Source organism: Physella acuta, unplaced genomic scaffold (genome assembly GCF_028476545.2).
Source record: "Physella acuta isolate Inbredline_101_S28 unplaced genomic scaffold, ASM2847654v3 ptg000531l, whole genome shotgun sequence".
NCBI lineage: Eukaryota > Metazoa > Mollusca > Gastropoda > Physidae > Physella > Physella acuta.
Window position 1 is genome coordinate 600,001 of NW_026732050.1, and position 23,934 is coordinate 623,934.

Genomic DNA, 23,934 nt, shown 5'->3' on the forward strand with positions numbered 1-23,934 from the left:
GCCACTGTGTAGTAATTGTGGTTTAAAGCCTCGAGCTAAACGATGATTTACTACAAAAATAATGGATTTGATACAAATCTCCCGAATCTGGTGGTCAAGGGAGGTAATCACCAGCCGGCACTGCACGTGATGTGATATGTTTTGTGCCATCAAGCTCACATCTCATTAGAAATGTAGGATCAAGAAAAAACTTTAATCTGGGTGTATAAATGTTTGTCAAGCCGCTTAAAACAAGGCGCCCTATCAAACTCTGCTGACAGATCATAGCGAGGCGTCTTCTGTAATTTAGGAGTGAGTTCTTTGGCGTTTCGTTTAAACTTTTATTTTCACACAAAAAAATCAGTACAGGGCAATGTTTTTATTTTTTCAGCCAATTTTATTTTGGATAAAAATATCTTCTAATCAATTTTTTTTTATTATAAAAACTTTTTAAAATAGGGCTTGTATATTTTTATGTCGATTGATTGAATTTTGAATGACGGTCTACAACATTTAATTAGTCAAACAGCAAACACGGCTTTGTGTTTTGTGAAACAAATCAGACGTTCTTCAGAGTTTCTTCAGTTTCTTCAGAGTTTATTAATAGTTTCTTTAAAGTTTCTTCAGACATTCTTAAGACATTCTTCAGAGTTTCTTCAGACATTCTTAAGACATTCTTCAGATTTTCCTCACAGTTTCTTCAGAGTTTATGTATAGTTTCTTTATAGTTTCTTCAGACATTCTTAAGACATTCTTCAAAGCTTTTTCAGACATTTTTCCGACATTCTTCAGATTTTCTTCAGTTTCTCCAGAGTTTATTTAGACCTTCTTTGTAGTTTCTTCAGACATTCTTAAGACATTTTTCAGACTTTCTTCAGACATTCTTCAGAGTTTCTTTAGACATTCTTCAAAAGACTCCTGATTTATTGATGTTTACTGACATCAAATCATGTAGTTTTTGAAAATGAATGGTGTGGTTTCATGACAAAAACTAATGTGGTTTCATGAGACGGAATGATGTGGTTTGATTACGTCAAATCATTTGGTTTGATGACATCAAATAATGTAGTTTCAAGAGACCGAATGATGTGGTTTCATGACATAAATCAAGTGGTTTCATGATATCAAATAATGTGGTTTCATGAGACCGAATGATGTGGTTCATGATATCAAATCATGTAGTTTTATGACATCGAATCATGTGGTTTCATGAGACCAAATGATGTGGTTTCATGATATCAAATCGTGTGGTTTTATGACACCAAATAATGTAGTTTCATGAGACCAAATGGTGTGGTTTCATGACATAAATCATGTGGTTTTATGATATCACATAATGTGGTTTCATGAGACCGAATGATGTGGTTTTATGACATAAATCATGTGGTTTTATTACATCACATAATGTGGTTTTATGAGACCGAATGATGTGGTGTCATGACATAAATCAAGTGGTTTCATGATATCAAATAATGTGGTTTCATGAGACCGAATGATGTGGTTCATGATATCAAATCATGTGGTTTTATGATATCAAATCATGTGGTTTCATGAGACCAAATGATGTGGTTTCATGATATCAAATCGTGTGGTTTTATGACACCAAATAATGTAGTTTCATGAGACCAAATGGTGTGGTTTCATGACATAAATCATGTGGTTATATGATATCACATAATGTGGTTTCATGAGACCGAATGATGTGGTTTTATGACATAAATCATGTGGTTTTATTACATCACATAATGTGGTTTTATGAGACCGAATGATGTGGTGTCATGACATAAATCAAGTGGTTTCATGATATCAAATAATGTGGTTTCATGAGACCGAATGATGTGGTTCATGATATCAAATCATGTGGTTTTATGATATCAAATCATGTGGTTTCATGAGACCAAATGATGTGGTTTCATGATATCAAATCGTGTGGTTTTATGACACCAAATAATGTAGTTTCATGAGACCAAATGGTGTGGTTTCATGACATAAATCATGTGGTTATATGATATCACATAATGTGGTTTCATGAGACCGAATGATGTGGTTTTATGACATAAATCATGTGGTTTTATTACATCACATAATGTGGTTTTATGAGACCGAATGATGTGGTGTCATGACATAAATCAAGTGGTTTCATGATATCAAATAATGTGGTTTCATGAGACCGAATGATGTGGTTCATGATATCAAATCATGTGGTTTTATGATATCAAATCATGTGGTTTCATGAGACCAAATGATGTGGTTTCATGATATCAAATCGTGTGGTTTTATGACACCAAATAATGTAGTTTCATGAGACCGAATTGTGTGGTTTCATGACATAAATCATGTGGTTTGATGATATCACATAATGTGGAAGGGGTCGGCGTGGTCGAGTCGGTAAAGCTCATGGTTGCTAAACCAAAAAGTCTCGAGTTCGAACCCTCGGGCAGATGAGGCTCGTTAGCTGGGGACAGCCACTCTTCTAGGAGAGACAACTCCAAAATCAAACAACTGCTGCCTTGTAGTTTGTTCTTGGTTCTTGGTTGGACAAAGGCTATGGAAGCAAATCCAAAAAGAAAAGCAGGCTGAAATCGGAGTCAATGGCCTCAATGGCGCATAAACAGTTGACACGTAACGCTTAATTGTGTTGGAGGCGTGGTCGAGTCGGCAAAAAGCTCATGGTTGATAAATTCGAACAAAGTCTCGAGTTCAAACCCACTGGCAGATAAATCTCGATCCCCTTCAAACACTGATAATTAAGAACGAAGAAGAAGAAGAAGACATAATGTGGTTTCATGAGACCGAATGATGTGGTGTTATGACATAAATCATGTGGTTTTATGATATCACATAATGTGGTTTCATGAGACCGAATGATGTGGTTTCATGAGATGGAATAATGTGCTCTAAAAACCTAATTAAAACTAAAACGAGAAAGACGATCTTCGGATATTAAATTCCGTGGCAGCTGGACTTGCCCGGAATTAGGTCACACGTCAAAGTCAAAGGCGGTAAACCGACAACAACGACAGCCAGTGACGTCACTGGGAATGACATGACTAGTCATTACTGAAGGTGAAGAGAGGAATCAAATTTCTCTCGGAGTCAATTTTTTAACGTCCACGACACAGCAGCGTGGACAACTTTGAAAAGCGATCAGATTAGATTTTGTTTTCTGTGTCTTTTAAGTAAGCCCAGCTATTTGTGTCTAGTCATTGATTTCTTGGAACTAAGAAAACCCATTAATTTTTTGGGTGGAGTCTCAATTTTAGGAAAACCCATTAATTTGTTGGGTGGTGTCTACACTAACAAAGCCCATTAATTTGTTGGGTGGTGTCTACACTAACAAAGCCCATTAATTTGTTGGGTGGTGTCTACACTAACAAAACCCATTAATTTGTTGGGTGGTGTCTCAACGTTAGGAAAACCCATTAATTTGTTGGGTGGTGTCTCAACGTTAGGAAAACCCATTAATTTGTTGGGTGGTGTCTACACTAACAAAACCCATTAATGTGTTGGGTGGTTTGGGTGGTGTCTACACTAACAAACTCATTAATTTGTTGGGTGGTGTCTACACTAACAAAACCCATTAATGTGTTGGGTGGTTTGGGTGGTGTCTACACTAACAAACTCATTAATTTGTTGGGTGGTGTCTACACTAACAAAACCCATTAATTTGTTGGGTGGTTTGGGTGGTGTCTACACTAACAAACTCATTAATTTGTTGGGTGGTGTCTACACTAACAAAACCCATTAATTTGTTGGGTGGTGTCTACACTAACAAAACCCATTAATTTGTTGGATGGTGTCTCAATTAGAAAAAGACATAAATTTGTTGGGTGGTGTCTACACTGACAAAAGCCATTAATGTGTTGGATGGTGTCTACCATTCCTTCCTTCCTTATACGGAAACCGGCTCAGAAGGTTGACTTCCATTAGCCATGCAGGCCTCAGTGTGGTAAACCCCGACAGAGTTTCCCACACATCGGTCGCTACTTCCGTGGGCTCTCACCGGGCTTTCCTTCCCCACCCACCAGACGCGGGACGTGGGGACGTCGTCCTACCGCCTGGTACCCGGCTTGATCGTGGGGGGGCGTTCGGCCATTTTTTCTTGAGCCTAGCGCATACAGCAGCTCTACTCGGCCAGATCAAAAACCTCTAGTTGCTGTTGGCTACCACTAGCCATTCCGCACCCACTAGGGGGGTCATGAGCTTGGTCCGACTAGTGGCACTCTTCCGAAGCCACGTGAAGGCCGCAGCTTAAAGTCAAGACATCTGGTTAGGGTCGAGAGCAAACCCCTCTTGGTTCCCGGCAGTCTTGCACCTCTCCTCCCCCACGCTAATATGTAGGGGACTTGGGTGTCCGACGTACCAAGCTCTTCGGAAGGTGTCTACACTAACAAAGCCCATTAATTTGTTGGGTGGTGTCTACACTAACAAAACCCATTAATTTGTTGGGTGGTGTCTCAACTTTAGGAAAACCCATTAATTTGTTGGGTGGTGTCTACACTAACAAAACCCATTAATTTGTTGGGTGGTGTCTACACTAACAAAACCCATTAATTTGTTGGGTGGTGTCTACACTAACAAACCCATTAATTTGTTGGGTGGTGTCTACACTAACAAACCCATTAATTTGTTGGGTGGTGTCTACACTAACAAAACCCATTAATTTGTTGGGTGGTGTCTACACTAACAAAACCCATTAATTTGTTGGGTGGTGTCTACACTAACAAACCCATTAATTTGTTGGGTGGTGTCTACACTAACAAAACCCATTAATTTGTTGGGTGGTGTCTCAATTAGAAAAAAACATAAATTTGTTGAGTGGTGTCTACAACTAGGGCTAGTTCATGGACCAAAGCCTTCATGAAGATCTATTGTTGAAATAGTAGAGACACGTATTTGTTTTGAGGAAACAATTTATATTCGGTTGTGTTTTTTTTTTATTTATTTGCATTACATATTTGTAAAAATTTGTTCAAATGGATAATTTTTGTTTGGGGGTTTTGCTTTACTTTTTTAAAACTCCTAAGTAAAATATCTTTTCTATAAGTTTTTTTTTTAATAGGTTATTAGTAAAATTTGATTATCAATGTAAATTCATAACAAAAGTATTCTTATTTTAATTTTTTTCAAAAACAATTTGATGAGGAGTTCAGTGCAATATTTGTGGCAAATTTCCAGATGTATACGCCTACGTGTTAAGTTTAATTATTTGAATTTCGTATTTCTTTTTAAAATATCAATAATTTATATACACACGCATGCAGGCCAATATATATCTCGACATGGAATATCATGTAACACCAAGGTATATTCTTGTCTAAAGTTTATAACGTACGGACTATATTCTTCAAAAAATATTTAATAGGTTTAGAAAAAATAACCAATCTACATTGTTGTTTTCATTTGAAAACAAAGTAAAGTAACTAGTGCCAATTTACATTCGCCTGAATAAATCGAAAATAATTTACATCTCGACTCACTTCAACAACACTAATGAATTTTATTTATTAAACACGATATCCTAATTCGATAAAACATTTTGCAATAAAATTAAATGTAGAAAAAAATATGTGCAACTGCACATTTTTTAATTAGTTTAATCGAGACAAACAATTTTTTTTCCTTGTAAAATATGTTCTGTATTTAAATCTTGTTAATTAATTTTAGCATTCAATCTTTTTTCCAGTTTCAATATGGAGTTCGATAGAGATTAATATATTTTTAAACTGCCGTTTTTAGTACAATATTGTTTTCTGGATCTAATTGGCGCTCTTTTCTTTATTTACTAAAGGCAATGACGTAGGCATGTGGCTGTGGGTGTCAGGGAGGAAGGGGGATAACCGCCCAGTTCTCAAGGTTACCCTTTCAAAGTCTGGAATGTCGTGAAACCACAGCTACTTCATTTAATTCACAACTGTATGCATATATATATATATATATATATATATATATATATATATATATATATATATATATATATATATATATATATACATAAATTGTGTATACATAAATTGTGTATACATAAATTGTGTGGGGTGGGGTGGGGGTGGGGTGGGTGTGTGTGCGTGTTGATTTATCTGTGTGTGTGTGTGTGTGTGTGTGTGTGTGTGTGTGTGTGTGTGTGTGTGTGTGTGTGTGTGTGTGTGTGTGTGTGTGTGTGTGTGTGAGCGAGCCGTATCATCTTGAAGCCGCAACTTTGGCAGTTAGTTTCTAAGAAGAAATATTGCGGCCATCTTGTTTACTTAGGTAACAACGAAAGGATCAGTTGGAGAGTTTGTGTGTGTGTGGGGGGGGGGGGGTTAATTCAAAAACTCGAAAAATCTAACACACGATTCTACAAAGTATGATTTAAGAGCAGCTTCTTTAAGATGTCAAGATCATGTTCACAAATACACCTCCCTGAACTGATGAACTGTGGACATGATGTTTACGCCCACTAGATTGTCTACATCTGTGACTAGACCTCGCATTTCTTCAACAAATACTTGCAGTTCTAACCACAGTTTCTCATCGATTTTTCCGCACAAGAGACAGTTAACTAGAAATGCAGTTTTTAAATCTTACGACATATTTTTAAAACCTTGAAAAAAACTAGGTCATGTGGAATTCCCGATGCACAGCACTTAGCCTGTAGTGTCTATTACCTAACAATAAAGCCGTGTGATCTAAGATCAATAGAGAGATGAGTCGGGAGCCGCTTCTATCTTGATCTAATCTAGCTACGTCTTTGATGCGCCTCTTAATCGGATCTTCCCGAAAACGGTGAGGTAATGGCGCACAATGACATAAGCTTTGGCTTGTTGGTCAGTGAAGAGTATACAAATTAGACTACTAGGAAAGCAGCTAATTCCCTGAGATTGCGATACGCAACGTCGAATGAAAAATTGATATGTAGTTACAAATGAGAAATTTGCAGTTTAATATTTTAGCTAAATATATTGAAGATATTAAGCTGACATTTGTGGTTATATTTGCCGAAAGGTTTTCTACATAACCGCATAAAGTACAAAACTAGATTAACGGTTTCAGAAAGCTTACATGAATTAGAAACCTGATGTAATTAATTAACAAACTTAGCGACTTTTTTAGAGGTTATGTGAATTCACTTTCTGTGTAATTTTTATTAGCGGTGTAAGGGTGAGGGGGCATCTTAAACATTTAGTTCACAGTTAACTTGATATGTCTGAACTTTAGGTTCACAGTTTTACCGCGAGATATCTGACCTAAATAAAGACACTCCAGAAAGGAGATTTATGACGAAATGTGACGGTCGAGGGGTGGGTTGTGGGGGGGGGAGTGTTGGAGCAGGGGTATTCAGAAAGTTCAAGGTCAAAAGTTTTAAATTTTAGAAAGTGATATTTTAAAGATTTTAGCAAATATCCCACCATTTATAAAATACATTTTTAGTAAACTTTATTTTTAAAATATGTTGGCCCAGCCTAGAAAACCTTTTAGAAAAAAAACAAAATGCACTGTGGACTTAGGGTTGGCTGAAGTGTAATGTCATTTGGGGGGGGGAGTGTCTGTCGTTTTGTGTCAATGTATGATGAGAAGGGAGTAAAGATCGACGTCAGTAATGTCCGACCCCCAAGACTCTTGGTCCACTCTCTAGCAGCGAGCTGTTTGCTCTCGATGTATTTCTGAAGTAGGTAAACATTCCACCCAGATTTTGATCCCCGGACAAAAATCATTTGTCAAACCTGGACAAACCTGTCAATGCGCGCAGAACTTGTGACAAGCGCAGGAGGAATAAAAATGTCGAAATGATTGCCATCTTTCTAGCGGATATTTTTAAAAATTACTTTACGCTTCGTCTCCTTAATAGGTCAAACAAATACGGGCTTCAACTTCAAGAGTTCAAATACAAATTTCTTTTTTCCGTAGGATTATTTTTGTTTAGTTTTATTCTTTCCTGCATATCTGTATTTATATTATTCAAGTCCATATGGTCTCCTATTTCTCTCTCTCTCTCTCTCTCTCTCTCTCTGTGTCTCTCTCTATCTCTCCTTGTATTCTTCTCTTTCTCACAGCTTTAATCTATATTTAAATCTTTTATTATTTCTATTCGCGGTTCTTATGATTATGTCATGAAGATGAAACAAAATCAGCTGTCAAACAAAACAAAAAATGTTCCGGTTAACTTTAAAGAAACAAAAAAGTAGCTTACTTCTGTCTTCTTCTTTTAGTGTTGGAAAGGATCCCTTGCAACACAATTAAGTATACGTGTCAACTGGTTATGCGCCATTGACTCTGATTTCAGCCTGCTTTTCTTTTTGGATTTGCTTCGATAGCCTTTGTCCAGCCAAGAACCAACTACAAGGTAGCAGTTGTTTGATTTTCGGAGTTGTCTCTCCTAGAACGAGCCTCATCTGCCCGAGGGTTCGAACTTGAGACCTTTCGGTTTAGCAACCATGAGTAACCATGAGCTTTACCGACTCGACCAGACCGACCCTTACTTCTGTTAAAAATGCTGTTATCGACGAGTTACACAATGGTGTAATAATTTCAAGAAAATCACCTCAAGAGGGTGTATTAGCTATTGGCTATTTTTATTACACGACTACAGTTTCTTTCAGACATTTTTCTTCGGAGGGGGGTGTAAGGGGGGGGGGGGCGAAATTGTAAATTCTGAGGAGGGCGCACCATAATTAAAGTATAAATTTTCTTTTAATTTTTATACATGTTTTTATATTTTTATTATTGAAATTATTTTCTATTTCTTATTTTTTTTTATAAATGTTTTTATATATTTTTTATATTTCGTACGAGGGGTTGGGGGGGGGGGGGGGGGGGGTTGAGCGTGGACGTGCTCCATGTCGCTGGACTTAACTAAAATTGATGACTTCCCCTGTGAATTGTTTGGGTCAGTTTGCCTGCTTGTCCCAAGCTAGAATGAAAGGCGTTAAGCTAGTGCCAGCCAGAATTCTCCAGCCACCCGTCTTGTTTACATGCCTCGTTGACAGCCTTGACCTTGTTGATTAGCCGCTACCTTTCACTGATTGCGTAACGAAATTAAGCTGGGTGCATTCATGTAGAGCTGTCATGTAGTTGTATGGCCATACATCGATAACAAATTGTATTAGCTTAATTAGTTTATAGACTAATTAGATTAATTTCATGCTTGTTTTATTTTTACCCTGTGGTTTGGAACAGGGTAAGCTAAAATGATTTGGTTATATTTGACTTAAACATACGCACACATATATATATATATAAATATATATATATACATATATAAAAATACACACACATATATATAAATACACACACACACATATATATATATATATATATATATATATATATATATATATATATATATATATATATATATATATATACATACATACATACAGACATATATGAAACGAGAGAAGGGGGGGGGGAGACTATATCAGCGACCTCAGTCTATTTTTGACACCTTTTAATTTCTAGGTATCCCCCCCCCCCTCGCTCCTCACCGCCACAAAAAGCACTCCTTGAATGATGTCACCTCCAACAACCCTCAACATTGCAGTTTTGGTTTTTAAAACAACTTTTTCTTTAGCTCATCAGTCACTTTATTTTACCAAACAAAAAAAGCGAAATGACGGCTGAAAATCAGTTTGCAATATTATTTTGTAAACGACTAAAGCGTGGTCACACTTTCTGAAAGCCCTCCGTCTTCCCATCGTCAAAAATTGTCACAAAATTCCAAATATCCCCTCTCCCCTTGGATTAAGAAGTCGAGACGACCCCCCCCCCCCCCCCCCCCAGCACTAAATACACATTAGACAAAGACATCACATGTTACCTATAACAATTACATGACACCAAAATAAACCGTTGGTTATGTCCCCTCATGTCCAAGGTCTGTTCTGTAAGAATCCTTTTATCTCCCCTGATATCTGCTTGTGAAGGTGTTTTCGTTGAATTAAGCTTTAGGACACTGTACACAACCCCAGTAATACCAGTAGAAGACAAACAAGCACGTAGTTGGAGAAGTGGAAACGATAGTTCTCTCCCTTTATGGTTTGTAGCTTGTTAAAAAGGGATGTCTGTTGCCCAAGGAAAGACGTCTAGCGCCCACACGGAGGAAGACATCGCAATTAGTCGCCATTTTGGTGGCAACGTGTGTTGCATCATTTCCGGTTCCGGTGAAAATGTTTTTAACCTCCAAGTATTTAGAGCAGAGGGGTTTTCTGGCGTGTTTTTGAAATGTGTTTTTTTTTTTTAAAGATTGTATTTTTAAAGCAAATGCGTTTGTGACTGCAGTTTATTCGGGAATAGTTGACTGGTTGGTCTCTACGACTAAACCTTTTATCCACACATCCGATTTGGATTTTAATAAACACAGCCTAAAAATTTAAGTAAAAATCTGGGGGAAAAATTCATTATCCCACTCATCATGTACCACCACATTTCTGCTAACGTTACTTATCTTCTACAAGCTCCATCACGTTTCTACTTTATTTTCTCTAACATTTCTGCCTCCATGTTCCAACAGTTCCATCAAATTTATTTTTCTTGCTACTTCAAATTTTGGTTCGTGTTCCCTTATAAACTTTCATCGTGGTCTTTTATTCATTTGCTTCCTGTTCCCTCATTTATTTTTCCTGTTCCCTCATATTTCTGCTTCCTTTTCCCTCATTTCTTTTTCCTGTTCCCTCATATTTCTGCTTCCTGTTCCCTCATATTTCTTTTTCCTGTTCCCTCATATTTCTGCTTCCTGTTCCCTCATATTTCTGCTTCCTGTTCCTTCATATTTTTGCTTCTTGTTTCCTCATATTCCTGCTTCCTGTTCCCTCATATTTCTGCTTCCTGTTCCCTCATATTTCTGTTTCCTGTTCCCTCATATTTCTTTTTCCTGTTCCCTTATATTTCTGCTTCCTGTTCCCTCATATTTCTGCTTCCTGTTCCCTCATATTTCTACTTCTTGTTCCCTCATATTTCTTTTTCCTGTTCCCTCATATTTCTTTTTCCTGTTCCCTTATATTTCTGCTTCCTGTTCCCTCATATTTCTGCTTCCTGTTCCCTCATATTTCTGCTTCCTGTTCCCTCATATTTCTGCTTCCTGTTCCCTCATATTTCTGTTTCCTGTTCCCTCATATTTCTTTTTCCTGTTCCCTCATATTTCTGTTTCCTGTTCCCTCATATTTCTTTTTCCTGTTCCCTTATATTTCTGCTTCCTGTTCCCTCATATTTCTGCTTCCTGTTCCCTCATATTTCTTTTTCCTGTTCCCTCATATTTCTGCTTCCTGTTCCCTCATATTTCTACTTCTTGTTCCCCAGCCTGTTCCAGACCGAGCCAGACTTGAAGCGACTGTTCCCTAAGATCGTACAGATGAATGAGAAGAATGAGCTGGAGTGGGATGTCGACAAGGACATGTTGCAGGTAAGGATGTTCGCAGGTGGATGTTGCAGGTAAGGATGTTCGAAGGTGGATGTTGCAGGTAAGGACATCCACAGGTAGATGTTGCAGGTAAGGACATCCACAGGTAGATGTTGAAGGTAAGGATATCCACAGGTAGATGTTGCAGGTAAGGATGTTCACAGGTAGATGTTGCAGGTAAGGATGTTCACAGGTAGATGTTGCAGGTAAGGATGTTCGCAGGTAGATGTTCCTTGTAAGGATGTTCATCGTAGATGTTCCAGGTAAGGATGTTCGCAGTTAGATGTTGCAGGTAAGGATGTTCGCAGGTAGATGTTCCTTGTAAGAATGTTCATCGCAGATGTTGTAGGTAAGAATGTTCACACGTAGATGTTGCAGGTAAGGACATCCACAGGTAGATGTTGCAGGTAAGGATGTTCACATGCAGATGTTGCAGATAGTGATATTTAGATGTAGATTTTGAAGATTATGGTGTTGGTATGTAAATGTTGCCGGTAATGATGGTCACAGGTAGATGTTGCAATGACTCCCCATGATACCATTATCTCTCATCCAGCTCGGATGAGTCAAAATGTACATTGGTTAGGCCAGGTCCAGTACACAAATAAATGCTAGATTCATCCAACATTTGACCTGATTACCGGAGGTCCACTAACCAAATGTTGACCGTCCACAGAGACACGCCGTGACGGTGATGGAGGGGCTGGGTGCGGCCGTGGAGAGTCTGGACGATTCGGATTTCCTCAACAGTGTCCTGGTGTCCATAGGTCAGACGCACGTCAAGAGGAGCGTTAAGCCGCAGATGTTGAGGGTGAGTTGTCTTTTGGTGTCTGATTGACGCACGTCAACTATGTGAGTTGTCTTTGGTCTCACATGACGTCTACATAGGCCGATGTACTCTCACATGACGTCTACATAGGCCGATGTACTCTCATATGACGTCTACATAGGCCGATGTACTCTCACATGACGTCTACATAGACTGATGTACTGTCATATGACGTCTACATAGGCCGATGTACTCTCACATGACGTCTACATAGACTGATGTACTGTCATATGACGTCTACATAGGCCGATGTACTCTCACATGACGTCTACATAGGCCGATGTACTCTCACATGACGTCTACATAGGCCGATGTACTCTCATATGACGTCTACATAGGCCGATATACTGTCATATGACGTCTACATAGGCCGATGTACTCTCACATGACGTCTACATAGACTGATGTACTCTGACATGTCTACATAGGCCGATGTACTCTCCCTGACAATACATTAGACATATCAAAGCTGTTGAACAAATCAGTTTCCTGTCTCTTGAAGCTGTCTTTAGACTGTAAGGATTTGTGATAGACTAAGTAGTTTTTAATGGTGCTCGACGAAGTGTCGGTGGGCGGGGGGGGGGGGAGCAATAAACATCGAGTGTGTCGTCATTCGCCATATTTGCTGAATATTTACCTACGTACGTCTCCAGCCCATCCTACTTGTTCTGTATCTGTTATATTCAGTTGTGTGCTGCTAATAGCCTACAACAAGACACAAGAAGCATGAGCACCCTATCTAAATTATCTAAATTAGTGCTATCCAATCTAGACAAATACTGTAGTAACTCAACTTTCAATATAAAAAAATTGTATTGCTCTTGTTAAGAAGACAGAATTATCGATAATTGCTCATGTTGGTTAAACATATAAATTTCAAAGAATTAAAGGAAAAATTCCAGTTCACACACCATAGCCAGAGTTTCTAACAAGAAAGTCTACTATTTATACAGGCAAGCAATTTGTAATAAAATATATTAAACAAGCGATCTTTAAAAAAAAAAGTATTTCTCTGAAACCCCTGTATTTTTTAAAGTCTAGACAGTGACGTCAGGGGCATCCTGATGGGTATGTTGAACGTCTGGTTAAAGACGTCATATTCCTGGTTTACCAGAGTTTCTTCCAGGCATCTCTTCGGGGGGGGGGGGGGGCTTTACACCCCCGAAAAATTTTTACCGACCCCCCCCCCCCAAACGAAATGAAATTTATATAATTTATATAGAAAATAAATACTTTTAACAGTGTCCGCCCCCCCCCCCCCGAAGAAAGTTTACCGCCCCCCCCCCCCTCCGAAAATTTCAAGTGCCCCCCCCCCCCCCCCCGGAGAAATAAGTCTGGAAGAAACACTGTGATTTACTTTATACATATTTCACATATTCGGCTGTGTTAAACTGTACCTTCGATCCATTACATCTGAACCAACTGCTACTGTTATATTTTTTATGAGCATAAGATAGAATTTGCCAAGTTTTTTTTTAATTGTTGAAAGTGTTGTATTTTTATAATTTTGTGAGTTCAATTATCTGTGAAAAATGTGTATTTTTCTAACAGAAACTGGTGAATTGTGTTTTTATTATATAAGTTATCGAACTGCTTTTACTGTTGCATTAAAATTTTATCAAATAGAAAAACCAAACCAAAGTTAAAATAAAAATTTTATTATTTTGTTTATTTTCTGTCGCTGTTTCAAGCTAATGTTCAGTTTTTTATGGTTGGTTGGTCAATTGGTACGTGTATTTACCGTAGAAGATGGTGATTTCTTTATGATAGGTTGGTGAATTGGTGTATTGTTTAGTGTAGAAGATGGAGAATTTTTCTTATGATAATTTATACTGTAAAGAGACAACATCCATGAAATTCATGAGCTAAGAACACTAAAACTAGTGTATTTATTACATAAGAGCCGACCCGCGGCGTATCATACGCCGCTATTTAGTTGTTTTATTTTCTACTTTACAGTAATTCATAATTTGTGAATTCGACAGTACCAATGCTGCCACTGAAAATATTTGCTTTACAACACTATCAGTACCTCGTTAAGGACGATAACCCTCCCCCCCCCCCCTCCTTTCCCCCAACCCCTACCCCACACGCCCCCCCCCCCCGCGCGAAAGCAGCCTCCTCTTAGTTACCTCCCCTAAGTTTAAAATCGTTTCAAACTAAATTATCTGCCCCTAATAGCCGTCACTAAACCCGGCTCTACGATTGTAAACATTTAGCGTGAACCAAAGCTCACCAGACCATGTGGGGGTGGTAAGGATATGCCTAAAAAGGGGCGCTTACAGCTTGGTGTTTTCTGGGGTATCCAAGAAGAGAATTATATATATAGATGTTTAAAAGACGTTAATAAACTATTATGGTTTATTTAAAAGCACAAAATATATTATTGAGATAGTTCAAACATGAGGTTTGTCTTTATTACCTGTCACGGTCACTTCAGTGCGAGACAGTTATCATATTATGTAGGTTAGCTCCTATGGCTATGATTATTATTAACGACGTTGTACGGTAATGTTCTATTTCATTCACAAACGAAATGAAGCCAATTTAAGTAATAAAAATTTCGACGCTGTTTTTTTTTATAATGGGGTGGTGATAGATTTAATATGTAGAGCATGTGAATTTTATGATGGGGGACGAGGGGTTGTGGTGGTGTGATCTGGGATAGTTTGGGTACTTTGGAGTGCAGAAGATGCAGGGTATTGTGGGACGGGGGGGGGGGGGTCTGCAGTCAGACTGTCTTTCAACGGATTTAGAAACCAATTCTGTTGCACGCCGGTGACCTTTTTGAGAAAAACCATTGTGTCGAGGCTGATTTGTTTGCACGATCCGACTTGTTGAGGCTAAAGATCCGCCAGTTCTCTTGTCCCATGCATCGCGACCTAAAAGATGTAATGAATCGCTACAAATATAGAAAATTTTGTTTCACTAAAACCTTCACGTCATGGGTCAGCTAAACATTTAATTCTATACTGAGCCACAACAGTCATGTATATGGTTTCTTTCTTATATAAATCACCCACCACCCACCTTTCCATTATGTTATGTAACACGACACCCTTCCCATCTCAGACGGAAATGACCCCCAACCATCTCAAACGGAAATGACCCCCAACCATCGACCCACCTGGTGTTAAACCTATCCCTGATGTCCCCACATGACCTGACTGCTATTCCGTCCAGCTCTTTGTTCGTGTAAGGCAATAAATATTTCAACACCTTTTGGGACACAATGATGGGAATAAGAGATAATCTCAAACATTAAAATAAAAGATAAACGCTTCCAATAAACCACTCACAATGAACAGTAAATAATAGATAAACGCTTTCAACAAAACACAAAAACTCCGACCTTTAAAAATGCGTAACGGCACTAACGTTAAGCCGCTGGCCAGATTTCTGGCATGTTTGTAATGAAAACGTCCAAACCAGAAACTCCAGAACATTTTTTCTAGAGATTTCTTTCGTCTTTTATTTTTTGTGAAGCTCCTTCTGGGTATTATCCACAATTACGATTTTTTCCACACCATTTCCTAAACGGTCGAAAAAAGTGGGTTGAACTATATCACCTAAACGGTCGAAAAAAATGGGTTGAACTATATCATCTAAACGGTCGAAAAAAAGTGGGTTGAACTATATCACCTAAACGGTCGAAAAAAGTGGGTTGAACTATATCAACTAAACGATCGAAAAAAATTGAGTTGAACTATATCACCTTACGCCATTAAGGTGACCAAAAAAGACGATTTGGTCAAAGCCTTACTTACAGATTAATGTAGTTCAAGAAGTACATATTATCAATATCGACATGCAAATGAGTCTTTGTAAAACCTACATTTATTTTACATATACATCTATAATAAAATTAGCAAAGTGACAACCCCGACTAACAATCCCTCATTTGACGTTTTACTTTATGTGGAGGGATAGAAAAATAAGTTTTTTTTTCTGTTATTGAGTTTAAATGTTTTGTCTTTGCTGGAGGAGACGAAGGGGGAGGAGGGAGGGGGTGGGGTAAGGCTTGAGACGACTCAGACCATAGACTGCAGGAAAACCTTTCTTAAATTTGGGGAGGGGATGTGTGGGTTGATTTCTTTGAAGTGTGGTGTCAATGAACGTGAGCGGGGAATCCAAATGAAGCAAAAACTGTTTTATTGTTTCCACAGAATGTAGCTGTTGGGTTCAATGTTTTAAATATCAGTTGAATGACCTCTTATCGTCGTTTATACATTAACTAAATAGCAATTAGACACGTGTAGACCTTTTACACACACACCAACTCCCCCAGATAATCGATGCACTCACACCTCACACGGACCCCAACAAATGACTGTACTAACACCCTCACCCCACACAAACCACCCCTTGTAACCAGATCATCAGCAGTTTCTTTCAAGCATCTCTCCGGGGGACGGCACGTGAACACGTTAACTCGCCCCCCCCCCCCCCTTACCCTTACCCACCCCCCGGCCGAAAAAAGAAAAATATACAATGCTCATTGAAAATATATACTTTACCCTGTGTCAGCCCCCACCCCCACCCCTCGTAACCCCGAAAATTCTCAGTGCCACCCCCTCTTCCCGAAATTTTCAAGTTTCCCCTCCCCTCTGAAAAATGTCTGAAAGAAACCCTGGTCATCCGCTATACTCCTTTTGGTGTGACGCTAATTTGACCGGAAGTGGCGCCAATCGATGCATTGTGGGAAAATGGGCGGGAAAACTTGAACACAGGCAAATCATAACTGACAAAATACTGACCTCATTGGGAGATTCGACCCTTCATTGACTTATTTCAAGTGATTAGTTTAGTGATTAAATACGCCATCACCTTACAGCAAACATGCAGTAATAACATGTATGTTACCATATGTGACGAGTGTAGCATCACAACATGACGTGTTATTGATTTCCCCGAGTTGATCATAACCGAAGATAAACTCTGACTCACGGGATTTAAATATGGCGCTGCGATTTTTTTTACACCTTTTATTGAAATGTTATAGGGAAATACGACTAGACGTGACACGTTGGGGAAGGGGGGGGAGGCTTATGGGGTGGATGTCCTGGCTGTTTGAACCTTAAGTTGTGAAGGGAAATAACTCCATTCAACTTTTGTATCCCAACTCATGCCGCTCCTCTCATATTCACTCTCTTTCACCTCTTTGTCAATACTTTGTCCAATTTGTCCTATTTCTCCTTCCCTCCCTCCTTCTCTCTCTCCTTCCCTCCCTCCTTCTCTCTCTCTCACTCTCTCTCTCTTTCTCTCTCGATCCTCTTTTTATTTACTCCTCCATTTTTCTCTGTCCTCACAATTTGTTTCTAGACCCCACGACCCTAAATTCCCCCTCCTCCCACCCCAAAACGGGTTTCTGATGCTCCACGCAATTGACCTGGGTTTTACTTCAACTGTAGCTGTGAAATGTTGCTGTATTTTATAGATCTCTTTTTTTCTGTGGGAGGAGTCGTTTATTTCGGATTCTTAAATAAAGTGTTTTTACATTTCACAGATCTTTTTTTTTCTTCTGTGGGATGGGTCGTTTATTTAGGATATATAAAAAGTGTTTAATATTTTATAGATCATTTTTCTTGGATGTAGGATTTTTGTATGAAGTGAACGGGTGTAACGCCTGCCTTGGCTGGCTAATGAAAAAGTGAGATCAGCTTTAGAAAAGATATTTCTCAACGCTCTAACTCCACACTTCTGCCTGGTGATTCAAGTTTTCATAGTCGAACAAAAGATTGAAATAGTTTGAACGATATGATGTAATACATTCGGGTTAGGAAAGTACCCAGGAGAAATGATGAGTGTGTTAAAAACCTGGAAGGAATTTGACTTTGCACGAGATTTCTTGGGTTGTAGGGACATGGATGTAAGCAAGAAGATTTCCTTATATGGGAGTCTGTAATGTAATATGTAATGTAATACGTCATTCTTTGTGCGTGAGCTAGATGCCCCTATTTGAGAGTATGTATTATGTCCTTTTTGGGAGTATGTAATGTAGTTATATGGGCTCGAGGAAAATGTTTTTGCATGTGAGTGTACAATATCCTATTATGGGAATGTGTGTATGATTTTATATTAGTAAACCAACACTTAATGAAAGGCTTCAAAGATTTCATTGTGTCGTCATTTCGACAGTCTAAATGTATCCGTTTTGATTAGCTTGATGTATTTTGTTACAAGCTTTTATTTAACTCACTTCCTCGTCAGTCGTCAGTCTGTCTAGATCAAAACGGCCGAGCGAAATTGCAGGCACTTCTAACTGACAGATACGGTTCGTAATTGGTACGTTGGTCAAGACGTGAAGACAATGCATCGTGACATTCAATTCGACTTAATTGGTTGCCTGATTAATAGTCTATAATTTATTTTCTACTTTTTAGTGCATTATTACATAAAAGCTTGATATTAAACGTTTTTTTTATGAACATTTTTTTTATTATTTCGTAGACCATGGTGTACTATCAAAGCTAAATAATATATTCTCTTCGAAATGAACGAAAGCCTTTCCTTTGCTTATATTATTTCTATTCTGACCTTTGATTATTTATAAAATGTAATGATGCATAAATGAGTAGTAAAGATGGGCTGGATCAATTACAGGAAGATTCCCTTACATAAGGAAATGTATATTTCGCGGTAATTTAGGATTCTCAATTTTTTTTTCATCTTTTGTCTCTGTATTTTTGTCCTAATATTTTTGAAAAGTTTTAATTTGGAAGATCATTACTCGACATCCTTGTATTTGGTTTATTGAATTGTTTGTTCACCCCACCCCACTGTGTTTACAGTTCGAGTTTTTAATCAACTCTATCCGTCAAGCGTATTTTGATCCTGTGAAAGGTGAAACTTTATTGGACTCCAGTCTCACATACAATTCTAGCCGTACTGGGACTTACAACTAACATTTTATTCTTTTTGATCCCCAATGTTTCTCTCTGTTTAAAAAAATTGTCTGATTACAGAGTTTCTAAACTTTGATTTAGGTTCCTATCAACGTTATGTTTTACGTCTAACAAAAATAAAGTAAACAAAGAGCTTGTCGAGTCTGGGATAATTTGATAATTTTATTTTAAAACTTAACAATGAACTTTTCATTTGTTGATCAAAGTATGGGCTAGATTATAGGGATAAAATAAATTCCTCTAGTTACTAATGAAAACACAGCTTATGTTGCTTGCAAGTTGCTTTTATTAATAGTCCACACAAAACAAAATCACTACAAAACAGTTTTCTAAAACACCTTTAACTTTGATTAGTCTATCTAGTTAGTTTATTATTGTCTAATCGTATTACCTGTGAGTCAGCAATCAGCAGTTTTAACTATATTGTCAATAATTGACGTAAGCCGCGCACTACATCATACATTAGGCGCAAGTTCCTTCCATTACTTTGATATGTCATTACGTCATAACTTTGACATAATTTTTTCTACGTCATAAATGTGGTGTAAGTACCCTTATGTCAGGTATTTGACGAAATGCCCGTGAAGTCATAGTTTTGAGCTAAGCCTTTTTTTACGTCAGCCCCCCTTCCATTACGTCATTGACTTGACGTGTCCCTACATCAAAGATTTGACGTCACATCACAAATTATGAAATCGTATTACCACCTTAGCCCCTGCACCCCCCCCCCCCCACCTCCCAACTCACTGGGTCATACTGACAAAGATAGCTCCTCTATCAACCAATCATGTGGTCCGTTGACTCAGTAATTGCTTCATTGACTGACCAGGAATAGAGAGGGCTACAGTTACAGTAGACGACGGTAAAGAACATTCAAGATGGCGTCACTACCTAGTGGGGTACAGAAGCGTGGGAGTGGCTTGGTGTGTGTGGGTGTGAGAGGCTCAGTGTGTGAGTGTTAGGGGCTTTGAGTGTGTGAGGGGCTGTGTGTGTGAGTTTTAGTGGCTCAATCTGTCAGCCCACAAACTGTTTGACCACAAGTCTGTCTGACCACCAAAATGTCTGACCACATGTCTGTCTGACCACAAGTCTGTCTGACCACCAAAATGTCTGACCACAAGTCTGTCTGACCACAAGTCTGTCTGACCACAAGTCTGTCTGACCACCAAAATGTCTGACCACAAGTCTGTCTGACAACAAGTCTGTCTGACCACCAAAATGTCTGACCACAAGTCTGTCTGACCACCAAACTGTCTGACCACAAAACTGTCTGACCACAAGTCTGTCAGCCCAACAAACTATCAGCCCACCAAGCTGGTGACCACAAACCTGTCAGTCCAACAAACTGTTTGACCACAAGCCTGTCAGCCCACCAAACTGTTTGACCATCTGTCTGTTGTGCTGAGGACCCAACATCCCACTTCACAGCTGTGTAACTCTTACCATATTGTGCGAACGTTGCCTTTGAACCAACAATGCATCAGTTCTAAATATTGTTCCCACTGTAAACCAATTAAATAGAATGTTTTCAATAATATGTTATTGTAATATGAATCACGATAAAATGCAATTAAATGTATTCATTTGTAAATAACAAGCAGAATTACTTTTGTCGTAAAAGTATCTGGTGCTAATTTAGCGTGTCACCGTATTCATAGTATGACGTCATACCCCTAGAGGAACAGGCAAAAATGGTGTTTTTGATCGAAGCAGACGTTTATTTAATTCAGCGTCGTAACATTTTCCCCTCTGGACTAGTATCTGGCCATGTAGTCTTCTCGTGACAACCACTTCAGGGGCGTGGCTTCCTCCCCAGGGGCTTGTGGTCGCGGGTGATGAGAGAGAATTCGGTACACCACAGAACTAGCTTAGAAAACTATAGATGGTTGGCTCTGCGTGAATGTGTTATTGTATTCACTCTCTACTTGCCGCTATTCCCGTGAAGGCCAATGGCCAGACTAAGCGCCCCTAGATTAGTGTATGTTGGCTGCGGCACTCTGCTGTTTCTATCGACATGTTTTGTGTCGGCTGATGTCTCGTCTGACAGCTTGCTTCTAACTGCATGACGTCACATTTTCCCTGGTCAAGGCTTATCAAGACAAAGATAGATTAATTTAATGGGGGGGGGGGGGGGGGGTTGGACGGGCACCAGATGGCTTTTTACAAAAGAAATAATTGTCGGGGAGGGATGGGGAAGTCTATCTCATCAATCACATAATTAGATAAAGGGACATCAAATATAATCCACTTGGACGAATCAATATGCAGATATGCTGTTGTGTAAAAAAACAAAAAATTTGGTAAAACTACCATCCAACCTTTGAATGACAATATCATGTACTTCCCAATTTAAAAACACGAAAACAAAAAAAAAACTGAACATAAACATAAGGAAAATGGCTAAGTATTTAATTTAAATTTTTAACATTTTAAATAGATCTTTAAGCTCACACACTTTTTAAAAAAGCTAAAAATAACAATTTTCCAAAGTGTAATAGTCATCTGTTTCTCTGTTCCACCAAAAAAACAAAATGTAACATCCCTCTGTTTCTCTGTTCCACCAATCAAACAGAATGTAACATCCCATCTGTTTCTCTGTTCCACCATTCAAACAGAATGTAACATCCCATCTGTTTCTCTGTTCAACCAATCAAACAAAGTGTAACATCTCATCTGCTCTCTGTTCCACCAATCAAACAGAATGTAACATCCCATCTGTTTCTCTGTTCCACCAATCAAACACAGTGTAACATCCCTCTGCTTCTCTGTTCCACCAATCAAACAAAGTGTAACATCCCTCTGTTTCTCTGTTCCACCAATCAAACACAGTGTAACATCCCATCTTATTCTCTGTTCCACCAATCAAACAAAGTGTAACATCCATCTGTTTCTCTGTTCCACCAATCAAACAAAGTGTAACATCCCTCCGTTTCTCTGTTCCACCAATCAAACAAAGTGTAACACCCCATCTTATTCTCTGTTCCACCAATCAAACAAAGTGTAACATCCCTCCGTTTCTCTGATCAACCGATCAAACAAAGTGTAACATCCCTCCGTTTCTCTGTTCCACCAATCAAACAAAGTGTAACATCCCTCTATTTCTCTGCTCCACCAATCAAACAAAGTGTAACATCCCTCTGTTTCTCTGTTCCACCAATCAAACAAAGTGTAACATTCATCTGTTTCTCTGTTCCACCAATCAAACAAAGTGTAACATCCCTCTGTTTCTCTGTTCCACCGATCAAACAAAGTGTAACATCCCTCCGTTTCTCTGTTCCACCAATCAAACAAAGTGTAAAATCCCTCTGTTTCTCTGTTCCACCAATCAAACAAAGTGTAACATCCATCTGTTTCTCTGTTCCACCGATCAAACAAAGTGTAACATCCCTCCGTTTCTCTGTTCCACCAATCAAACAAAGTGTAACATCCCTCTGTTTCTCTGTTCCACCAATCAAACAAAGTGTAACATCCATCTGTTTCTCTGTTCCACCAATCAAACAAAGTGTAACATCCATCTGTTTCTCTGATCAACCGATCAAACAAAGTGTAACATCCCTCCGTTTCTCTGTTCCACCAATCAAACAAAGTGTAACATCCCTCCGTTTCTCTGTTCCACCAATCAAACAAAGTGTAACATCCATCTGTTTCTCTGTTCCACCAATCAAACAAAGTGTAACATCCCTCCGTTTCTCTGTTCCACCAATCAAACAAAGTGTAACATCCCTCCGTTTCTCTGTTCCACCAATCAAACAAAGTGTAACATCCATCTGTTTCTCTGTTCCACCAATCAAACAAAGTGTAACATCCCTCCGTTTCTCTGTTCCACCAATCAAGCAAAGTGTAACATCCCTCCGTTTCTCTGTTCCACCAATCAAACAAAGTGTAACATCCATCTGTTTCTCTGTTCCACCAATCAAACAAAGTGTAACATCCCTCTGTTTCTCTGTTCCACCAATCAAACAAAGTGTAACATCCCTCTGTTTCTCTGTTCCACCAATCAAACAAAGTGTAACATCCCTCCCTCTGTTTCTCTGTTCCACCAACCAAACAAAGTGTAACATCCCTCTGTTTCTCTGTTCCACCAATCAAACAAAGTGTAACATCCCTCTGTTTCTCTGTTCCACCAATCAAACAAAGTGTAACATCCATCCGTTTCTCTGTTCCACCAATCAAACAAAGTGTAACATCCCTCCGTTTCTCTGTTCCACCAATCAAACAAAGTGTAACATCCCTCCGTTTCTCTGTTCCACCAATCAAACAAAGTGTAACATCCCTCCGTTTCTCTGTTCCACCAATCAAACAAAGTGTAACATCCATGTTTCTCTGTTCCACCAATCAAACAAAGTATAACATCCATCTGTTTCTCTGCTCCACCAATCAAACAAAGTGTAACATCCATCTGTTTCTCTGTTCCACCAATCAAACAAAGTGTAACATCCCTCTATTTCTCTGCTCCACCAATCAAACAAAGTGTAACATCCATCTGCTCTCTGTTCCACCAATCAAACAAAGTGTAACATCCATCCGTTTCTCTGTTCCACCAATCAAACAAAGTGTAACATCCATCTGTTTCTCTGTTCCACCAATCAAACACAGTGTAACATCCCTCTGCTTCTCTGTTCCACCAATCAAACAAAGTGTAACATCCCTCTGTTTCTCTGTTCCACCAATCAAACACAGTGTAAAATCCCATCTTATTCTCTGTTCCACCAATCAAACAAAGTGTAACATCCATCTGTTTCTCTGTTCCACCAATCAAACAAAGTGTAACATCCCTCCGTTTCTCTGTTCCACCAATCAAACAAAGTGTAACACCCCATCTTATTCTCTGTTCCACCAATCAAACA

The 23,934-nt window shown here is 38.8% G+C and overlaps 1 protein-coding gene across 1 annotated transcript in view; it reads left to right on the forward strand.

Annotated features, from left to right (window-relative positions):
• The window catches only part of LOC131945191 (neuroglobin-like), a 94,254-nt gene that overhangs the window by 66,035 nt on the left and 4,285 nt on the right, over positions 1-23,934 (forward strand). Inside the window, exons 3-4 of the mRNA XM_059306218.1 lie at positions 11,254-11,356; positions 12,030-12,164. Of these exons, the coding sequence (XP_059162201.1) occupies positions 11,254-11,356; positions 12,030-12,164 (238 nt within the window). The remainder of the gene's footprint in view (positions 1-11,253; positions 11,357-12,029; positions 12,165-23,934) is intronic.